The sequence below is a fragment of the Oncorhynchus mykiss genome, chromosome 4, assembly GCF_057628025.1.
Source record: "Oncorhynchus mykiss isolate SJ-2025 chromosome 4, ASM5762802v1, whole genome shotgun sequence".
In the NCBI taxonomy this organism is placed as follows: domain Eukaryota; kingdom Metazoa; phylum Chordata; class Actinopteri; order Salmoniformes; family Salmonidae; genus Oncorhynchus; species Oncorhynchus mykiss.
Window position 1 is genome coordinate 85,365,630 of NC_143025.1, and position 13,892 is coordinate 85,379,521.

A 13,892-nucleotide genomic window follows, 5' to 3' on the forward strand; every position below is an offset into this window, starting at 1 on the left:
ATACATTCCTTATACTACTGTGATGAAAATGACCCAGAATCACTTTAGTTGAATCCCCATTTTCCCCATTTGGATGGGATAATCTACATAATTGATGTCAGTCTGCCGGGTTACGTGGGTGTTGCCCTAATTCCAACCTGGCTGATATACAGGCCCTGTGTTTTAATATGGGTAACGATGAGATACAACATGTGGTAGTGTTGGGTTCTGAGAATAGGAAATATACTCATGTCACTGAGGGAGTGCTGAGGTTTAGAGGGTCTACACCAGAAGTGAATTGGTTATAGGAGGAAGATATATAGTGTGTGTAGTTAAGCTTGGAATATTTTAAGTGCAGGGAAGCGATCACTTGTGGCAGGGATTGATAAAGGGAGAGATCCATGGATTAGTGATGAAGGGGGTCGAGGTCATGTTAAGGGAGAAAAGAAAAGTTTATGGCCGTATTACTTTGTTTCCTGCCTAGCAGTGAAGATACAGTGTTTGTACAGATGTGTAGGAGGAGACTCAGCCTTGGAGAAAGGGTTAAATACGAGTGTTTGTGTGGAAATGTTTTTGTCTAATGCGTTGACCCTCTGGGAAGAATAAACTTGGTTTAAGCTTTCATATTGTCCGTTGAGTTTTACTCTGAAAATTAGAACCTAATGGTAGTAATGGGACTGGAATCCAGTTGATACAGAGAGCTAGTTCTACCTACTGTACTTGACTGTTGGTCACTCTGGATAAGGGTGTCTGCTAAATGACTAAGATGTCATGTGGATTCTGCCACTGATTGGAAATGGAAAACGGAGAGTGGCGTCTAGTCCTAGTTAATCTCTCGGAGTAGAGGAGGAATAATGGACCCTAAATAATCCCAATGGAATAGGCAGGAAGCAGCCTGTTCTTCAGTGAGCACTGGAGCACAGTTAGAGCTGACGTACTGAAGGGTCTGCCGACGTCAGGTGGTGTCCTTTGGGCTGTACAATTTTAACAGAAGGTGCAGTGAGATAGAGGTAGGTTAGAGGCATGTCAGTGACCAAAAGGTTGTTAGTTTCAAATCCCAGGTCTGACGAGCATAATCTACCGGGTGAACAGGGTTGATGTTTGAATGTATATAACGTATATGACCCAGGACGGCAGGCTTGATGGTGGACATTGCAGTCCATCCAATTATCATGAATGTCTGGCTGTTATTAAAAGGCTTGGGACGTGTGATGTAGTTCATTGACTTTCTCTCATGTTAATGTGTTTGTGTGTGTGGTTCACTGGCATGGCATGACGGCAGGCGGTCAGTTTGGAGAATCCGGAGGCACTTGATGAATCAGAAAGGGAGGAGGGAGTGTTTTTTCTTGTCCTCCACTTCATCATTCCCTTCATTTTGTCTCTGCGTAAGGCTGGCAGAGCATGGTGTAACACTCCAGTAGTTATATGAGAGGATGGCCCTTGACCTTTTAACAGCAGCATATTGACTACTACTTGACCTTTCAAGAGCAGCTCACTGACTCCACCTACTGACCCGTAGAGACGAGCGTACGAGAAGTGAAAAGTCAACACGCTCTTTCACATCATCTCTCATCTCTCTCTACCATTTTTGAGTAAAGAAACCCAATAATATGGCAGCATGGTGCATGTTGTCCATCCAAAGAGCCCTGCCCTGCTGCTTAGTTGAGGAGCAGCTGGGAGATGAGAGGTTTATACCAGGAGAGGAAGGGGCCAGGATAGGGCTGAGAGATGAGAGGTTTATACCAGGAGAGGAAGGGGCCAGGATAGGGCTGAGAGATGAGAGGTTTATACCAGGAGAGGAAGGGGCCAGGATAGGGCTGAGAGATGAGAGGTTTATACCAGGATAGGGCTGAGAGATGAGAGGTTTATACCAGGAGAGGAAGGGGCCAGGATAGGGCTGAGAGATGAGAGGTTTATACCAGGAGAGGAAGGGGCCAGGATAGGGCTGAGAGATGAGAGGTTTATACCAGGAGAGGAAGGAGCCAGGATAGGGCTGAGAGATGAGAGGTTTATACCAGGAGAGGAAGGGGCCAGGATAGGGCTGAGAGATGAGAGGTTTATACCAGGAGAGGAAGGGGCCAGGATAGGGCTGAGAGATGAGAGGTTTATACCAGGAGAGGAAGGGGCCAGGATAGGGCTGAGAGATGAGAGGTTTATACCAGGAGAGGAAGGAGCCAGGATAGGGCTGAGAGATGAGAGGTTTATACCAGGAGAGGAAGGAGCCAGGATAGGGCTGAGAGATGAGAGGTTTATACCAGGAGAGGAAGGAGCCAGGATAGGGCTGGGAGATGAGAGGTTTATACCAGGAGAGGAAGGGGCCAGGATAGGGCTGAGAGATGAGAGGTTTATACCAGGAGAGGAAGGGGCCAGGATAGGGCTGAGAGATGAGAGGTTTATACCAGGAGAGGAAGGAGCCAGGATAGGGCTGAGAGATGAGAGGTTTATACCAGGAGAGGAAGGGGCCAGGATAGGGCTGAGAGATGAGAGGTTTATACCAGGATAGGGCTGAGAGATGAGAGGTTTATACCAGGAGAGGAAGGGGCCAGGATAGGGCTGAGAGATGAGAGGTTTATACCAGGAGAGGAAGGGGCCAGGATAGGGCTGAGAGATGAGAGGTTTATACCAGGAGAGGAAGGAGCCAGGATAGGGCTGAGAGATGAGAGGTTTATACCAGGAGAGGAAGGGGCCAGGATAGGGCTGAGAGATGAGAGGTTTATACCAGGAGAGGAAGGAGCCAGGATAGGGCTGGGAGATGAGAGGTTTATACCAGGAGAGGAAGGGGCCAGGATAGGGCTGAGAGATGAGAGGTTTATACCAGGAGAGGAAGGAGCCAGGATAGGGCTGAGAGATGAGAGGTTTATACCAGGAGAGGAAGGAGCCAGGATAGGGCTGAGAGATGAGAGGTTTATACCAGGAGAGGAAGGGGCCAGGATAGGGCTGAGAGATGAGAGGTTTATACCAGGAGAGGAAGGAGCCAGGATAGGGCTGGGAGATGAGAGGTTTATACCAGGAGAGGAAGGGGCCAGGATAGGGCTGAGAGATGAGAGGTTTATACCAGGAGAGGAAGGGGCCAGGATAGGGCTGGGCGATGAGAGGTTTATACCAGGAGAGGAAGGAGCCAGGATAGGGCTGAGAGATGAGAGGTTTATACCAGGAGAGGAAGGGGCCAGGATAGGGCTGGGCGATGAGAGGTTTATACCAGGAGAGGAAGGGGCCAGGATAGGGCTGGGAGATGAGAGGTTTATACCAGGATAGGGCTGGGAACCAACTAGAGCTAGAGAGAAGGATGGAATTAAATTGATTCAATGAAACACAAGTCAGTTTGTTTGACCCTGTCAGTAGACCATGACTGTCTTTTTTTAGTTTGATGAATATTTGATTAGTTCGTGCCATGGGAGGACATACTGTAATTGTGTTATATCATTATGTACTCTGGTGAATTCAAAGATCTGTCTCACCCCTGTAATAATGGCTGTATTTTGTTTTATTTATACCACAGTCAGTCCGTATCATAGACTAGTAACCTTATTGTATCAATCAATTATTTTTCTCGTTCTATGAAGGAGAAAAACAGAATATTTGTAAATCCATTAAAAAAAAGCCAATTGAAGAGTTGCAAATGACTTCGGCCTCCTCGAAGAAAGAAAAAAATACGAAATGATCCTCTTTCGAAGCAAAGTTTATTCTCTAGCGTTTCTCTGAAAATGTTCGCAGTGCAGTTCAAATGCTGTACAGATGGCAAGCGGGCGTTCATTGGCAGAAGGTGTCCCTTAATTAATAATCGCTAAGTCTCTCTCTATAGCTACAGCTTGCTTTACACGTCAATGTTTGGTTTGGTATTTTTCCTATTGCTTTTTTTCTTATCTACTAACTTTTTTCCTAGACCTTTCCTTCAAGGCACAACTATATCTTGTCTGTTATTCTCTGAAAGTCACATTATGTCTTGAGTATGGGAAAATATCACCACCACATAAGAAAAGGTTGACATACATGTAAGTATACATTTGTTATTCACGCCCTTTGTCTTTTTCTACATTTTGTTGGGTTACAGCCTGAAAAATGGATTCAATTGAGATATTTTGTCACTGGCCTACACACAAACACCCCATAATGTAAAAGTGGAATTATTTTTTTCAGCATTTTTACAAATGAATTAAAAATTAAAAGCTGAAATGTCTTGAATCAATAAGTATTCAACCCTTTTGTTATGGCAAGCCTAAATTAGTTGAGGTGTAAAATGTTGCTTATGAGAAGTCGCATGGACTCACGATGTGTGCAATAATAGTTTTTTTACATGATTTCTGAATGACTACCTCATCTCTGTACCCCACACATGCAATTATCAGTAAGGTACCCCAGTCGAGCAGTGCATTTCAAACACAGATTCAACCACAAAGACCAGGGACTTTTTCCAATGCCTCGCAAAAAAGGGCTACTATTGGTAGATGTGTAAAAAAAATAAAAAATAAACAGACATTGAATATCCCTTTGAGCATGGTGAAGTTATTAATTACACTTTGGATGGTGTATCAATACACCCAGTCGCTACAAAGATACAGGGATTTCACCATGAGGCCAATGGTGACTTTCAAAGTTACAGAGTTTAATGGCTGGGATAGGAGAAAACTGAAGATGGATCAACAATATTGGGGGGGGGGGGGCTGGTTTGTTATCAACATTTTGAAGGCACACTACAAATATATCCCAGTTTGATGTCTTTAAACATTAATTACACTTCTAATGCCAGGCACACCGGTTTGAGTGTGTCAAGAACTGCAACGCTGCTGAGCTTTTTATACTAAGTTTCCCGTGTGTATCAAGAATGGTCCACCACCCAAAGGACATTCAGCCAACTTGACACAACTGTGTGAAGCATTGGAGTCAACGTGGGCTAGCATCGCTGTAGAACGCTTTCAAAATCTTGTAGAGTCCAATGCCCCGATGAATTCAGGCTGTTCTGAAGGCAAAAGGGGGTGGGGGATGCAACTCAATATTCGGTTCCTAATGTTTCGTATACTCAGTGTACACAGCGATTGTGGAGCATTTAGAAATGCAGTATTTCCCTGTCTGAAGTCGGGTGTAGTTTTTAAATCGCACTGGGGCTGATCTGTAATACAGTACCAGGATAATATCCAGGAGTCTCACAGGAATCTCTGGTACTTTTCACTTTCAAAGGTGTGAAGTTTGAGGATTAAAATATCACATTTCAGACCCATGTCAAAGTTCTCCTGTTTCTTTAGCTCTGTAAGTAGTGAAGCTATTTTAGAGTCCCAGTTACTGTAAAATAAATATATCATTTGGTATGGTATGTATGAATAATCAATTGAATAAATGTGATATATCAATTGTAACCATAATCCACCAGAGATTATTAGTTTTTGGACCCAATTTTGGTTCATCTCAAGTTTAACCAAACGTGTAAACTTTGCTTTCTGATGAAACTGATATTTAGCAACAGTTTCAACACCCACTTCATCTTTAGAATTAGAATCTTTAGAATTAGAATCTTTAGAATTAGAATCTTTAGAATTAGAATCTTTAGAATTAACAACAACAGAAGTGCCAAAATAGGATATCATATCCTAAAGACGTTCCGGTGCAATTGACAAGAATATCTCACCGACACATAATATTCTGCAACAGATGGTATATTAATTGCAAAAACAATATCACAGCTGAAATGATGAAAACATTCAAACACGTGTAAAAGTGCAGAGTAAAGTATCCCAGCAGTTCACTTCTAACCTTCAGCTGCAACACTTCCAGTCATTTCACTGTGGCTCCTCTCCCCTAACCAACCAAACAGCCACTGGGACCACCATGGTCCTCTCTGATCTCCCCCGGCTGAGTTAGGGCTCACGTTTCCAGGCTACGGCTTTCCTCAGGACTGGGCTGTTGTGAGGCCAGCTGAATGTAGGTGTGACCAGACCCAGAATACTCCTGCAGGTGAATGGGTACCTCCTCTGGTCCTCCTGTCCTCTTCCTGTCAGTGTCTCTCTTTTTACCCCCCTGGACCTGCTGGCACACCCTACTGCTACCCTTCGAACTGACTGCTTGCCCTCTGAAGAGCTGCGCCCGACGCTGGCACAGCCCCACCTTACTGAGCAGGATAAAGATATCCCCCCTGAAAGCCTTGGTGAAGATGGCGTACAGGAAGGGGTTGGCACAGGAGTTGAGAGGGTAGAAGAGCACCAGTAGGATCTTAGAGTTGGACACGGTGATAAGCGGCCGGTCCACAACGGCTGACATGGCGTAAAAGGAGATGGGCGCCATACACAGGAAGTCAGTGAAGATGAGGATGGCCATGCGTTTGGCAATGTTGGTGTCTTTAGACCCTGGGCAGTAGTAAGGGTTGTGCACAGCGCAGTAGATCTTCATGTAACAGGTACAGATCACCAGGAATGCCAGGATGTTTAGGATCAAGACTGAGATGATGTAGACCTGGGCCATGGTGGACTTGGTATCCATGGGCAGGCAGATACTGACCTGATCGATAAAGATTAAATAAATCACCAATCAATACATCAATCAATCAATAAATACATACAGAAAGAAAATAAAGATTTTTGGGGGGATGGATCCCTGAATCAACCAATCAATTAATCAATACTGACCTTCTGGTAGCTGCTAACCCCCACTAGGGGGAGCATCGCTAGGAGGAGGCAGAAAAACCATCCAGCCAGCATCACAGCAGTGGCGTGGGGCAGACGCAACTTCCTGTCCAGCCTCATGGCGAACGTTATTGCGTACCACCTCTCTAGCGTAATCACTGTCAGCGTATAAACCGACAGCTCGCTGGCGAACACCGTGAGGAACCCCGCCAAGCCGCAACCCGGCCCCGTCTGCCAGTCGATGGCGTGGTTGTAGTACTCCATCTTGGTGTGAAGGTCCACTGAGGCGATGAGGAGGAGATATATCCCCATGCAGAGGTCAGCGAAGGCCAGGTGACACATGAGGAAGCGTGAGACGGAGAGCTTGTAGTGGGAGGTGAGGAGGACCAGTAGCACCACCACGTTACCTACTACAGCCAGCAGAGACACAAACCACACAGACACACGCAGGAAGCTGAAGCCCATGATGTCCTCACACGGGTTGAACTCGTCGGGTGCAGGGGCGCAGGTCACCTCCTCGCCCTCCTCACAGACCACGTAGTCGTAGCGATTGTCAAAGTTCTGGCTGGTGTCCTCCTGTGGGTTCTGTAAGATGAGATAAGACAAGACATATTGTATTGTATTGTCAATTGCCTTGCTCAAGTGCACAACGGCAGGACATGGTATCAAAGAAACGTTAAAAAAAAATATATTTTACATTTCATTCCTTTCCACTCCACATACAAAGTTATACATACAAATGTGACGACCCTCCCACTGTCTGCCGTATTCTCTCTTTGTTCTTGTTTCCTTATTAGAATGCCGGTGGGCGGAGTTGGGAGGGTCGTCAGCTACATGGGAAACACCTGGGCCCGGTGTGTCCCAGGATAAATCCACCACTACCCCATTCATGGAGGAGACTCTCTCCATGCAGACACCTTTATAGATTTTGTTGTGTATCTTGATGGTTTTTGGTTGTTTGCTTTGGCACTTTTCAACACCCTGCATTATCACATTCATGCATGCAAAAAAAACACTTACACTACTGATTACACACACCATTGTATATTGTACTTAGTTTATTTAATAAATATATATTTTGTTACTCCTTATCTCCACGTTGTCTCCCTTTTGTTATGGGCTTTGAGCCGGTTCGTGACACAAACGACTTTCAGATGCACACAATGGCTACATCTCATCTGCCCAGACACGCATGCTCACACTCCCATCACCAGGGTCTACCTGGTCACACTCCCGTCCCCAGTGTCTACACTCCCGTCCCCAGTGTCTACACTCCCGTCCCCAGTGTCTACACTCCCGTCCCCAGTGTCTACCTGCTCACACTCCCGTCCCCAGTGTCTACACTCCCGTCCCCAGTGTCTACACTCCCGTCCCCAGTGTCTACCTGCTCAGACTCCCGTCCCCAGTGTCGACACTCCCCCCAGTGTCTACACTCCCGTCCCCAGTGTCTACCTGCTCACACTCCCGTTCCCAGTGTCGACACTCCCCCCAGTGTCTACACTCCCGTCCCCAGTGTCTACACTCCCGTCCCCAGTGTCTACACTCCCGTCCCCAGTGTCTACACTCCCGTCCCCAGTGTCGACACTCCCCCCAGTGTCAACACTTCCGTCCCCAGTGTCTACCTGCTCACACTCCTGTCCCCAGTGTCTACACTCCCGTCCCAAGTGTCTACACTCCCATCCCCAGTGTCTACACTTCCGTCCCCAGTGTCTACCTGCTCAAACTCCCGTCCCCAGTGTCTACCTGGTCACACTCCCGTCCCCAGTGTCTACACTCCCGTCCCCAGTGTCTACCTGCTCACACTCCCGTCCCCAGTGTCTACACTCCCGTCCCCAGTGTCTACACTCCCGTCCCCAGTGTCTACACTCCCGTCCCCAGTGTCTACACTCCCGTCCCCAGTGTCTACACTCCCGTCCCCAGTGTCTACACTCCCGTCCCCTTTGTCTACACTCCCGTCCCCAGTGTCTACACTCCCGTCCCCAGTGTCTACAGTCCCGTCCCCAGTGTCTACACTCCCGTCCCCAGTGTCTACCTGCTCAGACTCCCGTCCCCAGTGTCGACACTCCCCCCAGTGTCAACACTTCCGTCCCCAGTGTCTACCTGCTCACACTCCTGTCCCCAGTGTCTACACTCCCGTCCCCAGTGTCTACACTCCCATCCCCAGTGTCTACACTTCCGTCCCCAGTGTCTACCTGCTCACACTCCTGTCCCCAGTGTCTACACTCCCGTCCCCAGTGTCTACACTCCCATCCCCAGTGTCTACACTTCCGTCCCCAGTGTCTACCTGCTCAAACTCCCGTCCCCAGTGTCTACCTGGTCACACTCCCGTCCCCAGTGTCTACACTCCCGTCCCCAGTGTCTACACTCCCGTCCCCAGTGTCTACACTCCCGTCCCCAGTGTCTACACTCCCGTCCCCAGTGTCTACACTCCCGTCCCCAGTGTCTACACTCCCGTCCCCAGTGTCTACACTCCCGTCCCCAGTGTCTACACTCCCGTCCCCAGTGTCTACCTGCTCACACTCCCGTCCCCAGTGTCTACACTCCCATCCCCAGTGTCTATAGTACCGTCCCCAGTGTCTACACTCCCGTCCCCAGTGTCTACACTCCCGTCCCCAGTGTCTACACTCCCGTCCCCAGTGTCTACCTGGTCACACTCCCGTCCCCAGTGTCTACACTCCCGTCCCCAGTGTCTACACTCCCGTCCCCAGTGTCTACACTCCCGTCCCCAGTGTCTACACTCCCGTCCCCAGTGTCTACACTCCCGTCCCCAGTGTCTACACTCCCGTCCCCAGTGTCTACACTCCCGTCCCCAGTGTCTACACTCCCGTCCCCAGTGTCTACACTCCCGTCCCCAGTGTCTACACTCCCGTCCCCAGTGTCTACACTCCCGTCCCCAGTGTCTACACTCCTGTCCCCAGTGTCTACCTGCTCACACTCCCGTCCCCAGTGTCTACACTCCCATCCCCAGTGTCTATAGTACCGTCCCCAGTGTCTACACTCCCGTCCCCAGTGTCTACACTCCCGTCCCCAGTGTCTACACTCCCGTCCCCAGTGTCTATACTCCCGTCCCCAGTGTGTACACTCCCGTCCCCAGTGTCTTCACTCCCGTCCCCAGTGTCTATACTCCCGTCCCCAGTGTCTACCTGCTCAGACTCCTGTCCCCAGTGTCTACACTCCCGTCCCCAGTGTCTACACTCCCGTCCCCAGTGTCTATACTCCCGTCCCCAGTGTGTACACTCCCGTCCCCAGTGTCTACACTCCTGTCCCCAGTGTCTACCTGCTCACACTCCCGTCCCCAGTGTCTACACTCCCATCCCCAGTGTCTACACTCCCGTCCCCAGTGTCTACACTCCCGTCCCCAGTGTCTACACTCCCGTCCCCAGTGTCTACACTCCCGTCCCCAGTGTCTACACTCCCGTCCCCAGTGTGCACACTCCCGTCCCCAGTGTCTATACTCCCGTCCCCAGTGTCTATACTCCCGTCCCCAGTGTCTACCTGCTCAGACTCCTGTCCCCAGTGTCTACACTCCCGTCCCCAGTGTCTACACTCCGGTCCCCAGTGTCTACACTCCCGTCCCCAGTGTCTACACTTCCGTCCCCAGTGTCTACCTGCTTAAACTCCCGTCCCCAGTGTCTACCTGGTCACACTCCTGTCCCCAGTGTCTATACTCGAGTCCCCAGTGTCTACACTCCCGTCCCCAGTGTCTACACTCCCGTCCCCAGTGTCTACACTCCCGTCCCCAGTGTCTACACTCCCGTCCCCAGTGTCTACACTCCCGTCCCCAGTGTCTACACTCCCGTCCCCAGTGTCTACACTCCCGTCCCCAGTGTCTACACTCCCGTCCCAGTGTCTACACTCCCGTCCCCAGTGTCTACACTCCCGTTCCCAGTGTCTATACTCCCGTCCCCAGTGTCTATACTCCCGTCCCCAGTGTCTACACTCCCGTCCCCAGTGTCTTCACTCCCGTCCCCAGTGTCTTCACTTCTGTCCCCAGTGTCTACCTGCTCACACTCCCGTCCCCAGTGTCTATACTCCCGTCCCCAGTGTCTACAGTACCGTCCCGAGTGTCTACACGCCCGTCCCCAGTGTCTACACTCCCGTCCCCAGTGTCTACACTCCCGTCCCCAGTGTCTACACTCCCGTCCCCAGTGTCTACACTCCCGTCCCCAGTGTCTACACTCCCGTCCCCAGTGTCTACACTCCCGTCCCCAGTGTCTACACTCCCGTCCCCAGTGTCTACACTCCCGTCCCCAGTGTCTACACTCCCGTCCCCAGTGTCTACACTCCCGTCCCCAGTGTCTAGACTCCCGTCCCCAGTGTCTAGACTCCCGTCCCCAGTGTCTACACTCCCGTCCCCAGTGTCTACACTCCCGTCCCCAGTGTCTACACTCCCGTCCCCAGTGTCTACACTCCCGTCCCCAGTGTCTACACTCCCGTCCCCAGTGTCTAGACTCCCGTCCCCAGTGTCTACACTCCCGTCCCCAGTGTCTACACTCCCGTCCCCAGTGTCTACACTCCCGTCCCCAGTGTCTACACTCCCGTCCCCAGTGTCTACACTCCCGTCCCCAGTGTCTACACTCCCGTCCCCAGTGTCTATACTCCCGTCCCCAGTGTCGATACTCCCGTCCCCAGTGTCTATACTCCTGTCCCCAGTGTCTACCTGCTCAGACTCCCGTCCCCAGTGTCTACACGCCCATCCCCAGTGTCTACACTTCCGTCCCCAGTGTCTACCTGCTCACACTCCCGTCCCCAGTGTCTACCTGGTCATACTCCTGTCCCCAGTGTCTATACTCCCGTCCCCAGTGTCTACACTCCCGTCCCCAGTGTCTACACTCCCGTCCCCAGTGTCTACACTCCCGTCCCCAGTGTCTACACTCCCGTCCCCAGTGTCTACCTGCTCAGACTGCCGTCCCTAATGCCTGGTCACATTCCCATCCCTAGTGCCTGGTCACACTCCCGTCCCTAGTGCCTGGTCACACTCCCGTCCCTAGTGCCTGGTCACATTCCCGTCCCTATTGCCTGGTCACATTCCCCTCCCTAGTGCCTGGTCACATTCCCGTCCCTAGTGCCTGGTCACATTCCCGTCCCTAGTGCCTGGTCACATTCCCGTGCCTGGTCACATTCCCGTGCCTGGTCACATTCCCGTCCCTAGTGCCTGGTCACATTCCCGTCCCTAGTGCCTGGTCACATTCCCGTCCCTAGTGCCTGGTCACATTCCCGTCCCTAGTGCATGGTCACATTCCCGTCCCTAGTGCCTGGTCACATTCCCGTCCCTAGTGCCTGGTCACATTCCCGTCCCTATTGCCTGGTCACATTCCCGTCCCTAGTGCCTGGTCACATTCCCGTCCCTAGTGCCTGGTCACATTCCCGTCCCTATTGCCTGGTCACATTCCCGTCCCTATTGCCTGGTCACATTCCCGTCCCTAGTGCCTGGTCACATTCCCGTCCCTAGTGCCTGGTCACATTCCCGTCCCTAGTGCCTGGTCACATTCCCGTCCCTAGTGCCTGGTCACATTCCCGTCCCTAGTGCCTGGTCACATTCCCGTCCCTAGTGCCTGGTCACATTCCCGTCCCTAGTGCCTGGTCACACTCCCATCCTAGTGCCTGCTCACATTCCCATCCTAGTGCCTGGTCACATTCCCGTCCCTAGTGCCTGGTCACATTCCCGTCCCTAGTGCCTGGTCACATTCCCGTCCCTAGTGCCTGGTCACATTCCCGTCCCTAGTGCCTGGTCACACTCCCATCCTAGTGCCTGCTCACATTCCCATCCTAGTGCCTGGTCACATTCCCGTCCCTAGTGCCTGGTCACATTCCCGTCCCTAGTGCCTGGTCACATTCCCGTCCCTAGTGCCTGGTCACATTCCCGTCCCTAGTGCCTGGTCACATTCCCGTCCCTAGTGCCTGGTCACACTCCCGTCCCTAGTGCCTGGTCACACTCCCATCCCTAGTGCCTGGTCACACTCCCATCCCTAGTGCCTGGTCACACTCCCATCCCTAGTGCCTGGTCACACTCCCATCCCTAGTGCCTGGTCACACTCCCATCCCTAGTGCCTGGTCACACTCCCATCCCTAGTGCCCGGTCACATTCCCATCCCTAGTGCCCGGTCACATTCCCATCCCTAGTGCCCGGTCACACTCCCATCCCTAGTGCCCGGTCACACTCCCATCCCTAGTGCCCGGTCACACTCCCATCCCTTGTGCCCGGTCACACTCCCATCCCTAGTGTTTTGTCACACTCCCATCCCTAGTGTTTTGTCACACTCCCATCCCTAGTGTTTTGTCACACTCCCATCCCTAGTGCCTGGTCACACTCCCATCCCTAGTGACTGGTCACACTCCCATCCCTAGTGACTGGTCACACTCCCATCCCTAGTGCCTGGTCACACTCCCATCCCTAGTGCCTGGTCACATTCCCATCCCTAGTGCCTGGTCACACTCCCATCCCTAGTGACTGGTCACACTCCCATCCCTAGTGCCTGGTCACACTCCCATCCCTAGTGACTGGTCACACTCCCATCCCTAGTGCCTGGTCACACTCCCATCCCTAGTGCCCGGTCACACTCCCATCCCTAGTGCCCGGTCACAATCCCATCCCTAGTGCCCGGTCACATTCCCATCCCTAGTGCCCGGTCACACTCCCATCCCTAGTGCCCGGTCACACTCGCATCCCTTGTGCCCGGTCACACTCCCATCCCTAGTGCCTGGTCACACTCCCATCCCTAGTGCCTGGTCACATTCCCATCCCTAGTGCCTGGTCACACTCCCATCCCTTGTGCCTGGTCACACTCCCATCCCTTGTGCCTGGTCACACTCCCATACCTTGTGCCTGGTCACACTCCCATACCTTGTGCCTGGTCACACTCCCATACCTTGTGCCTGGTCACACTCCCATCCCTAGTGCCTGGTCACATTACCATCCCTAGTGCCTGGTCACATTACCATCCCTAGTGCCTGGTCACATTCCCATCCCTTGTGCCTGGTCACATTCCCATCCCTAGTGCCTGGTCACATTCCCATCCCTAGTGCCTGGTCACACTCCCATCCCTAGTGCCTGGTCACATTCCCATCCCTTGTGCCTGCATAATTGTTTGCCATTTGGCCTTAAATTGTGTTAATGATGGCAGATTGATTGCTTTCCAAGTTAAGTTTACGTATCTCACTACACCCCCATGTGCCATGTCTTGAAATTTGCAGACAGTCAAAATAAAAGTTCACGTTGTAATACTTCTGACAGCATAAAAGTTCACGTTGTAATACTTCTGACAGCATGAAAGTTGACGTTGTAATACTTCTGACAGCATA

The 13,892-nt window shown here is 51.3% G+C and overlaps 1 protein-coding gene across 1 annotated transcript in view; it reads right to left on the reverse strand.

Moving 5' to 3' along the window:
- Positions 1–5,604: 5,604 nt before the first annotated feature.
- LOC110522565 (thyrotropin receptor) overlaps positions 5,605–13,892 on the reverse strand; it is a 38,125-nt gene continuing 29,837 nt past the window's right edge. Inside the window, exons 11-12 of the mRNA XM_021601022.3 lie at positions 6,594–7,175; positions 5,605–6,465 (exon numbers count right to left, since the gene is read on the reverse strand). Coding sequence (XP_021456697.3) covers positions 5,836–6,465; positions 6,594–7,175 — 1,212 coding nt within the window. The 3' untranslated portion in view covers positions 5,605–5,835. The remainder of the gene's footprint in view (positions 6,466–6,593; positions 7,176–13,892) is intronic.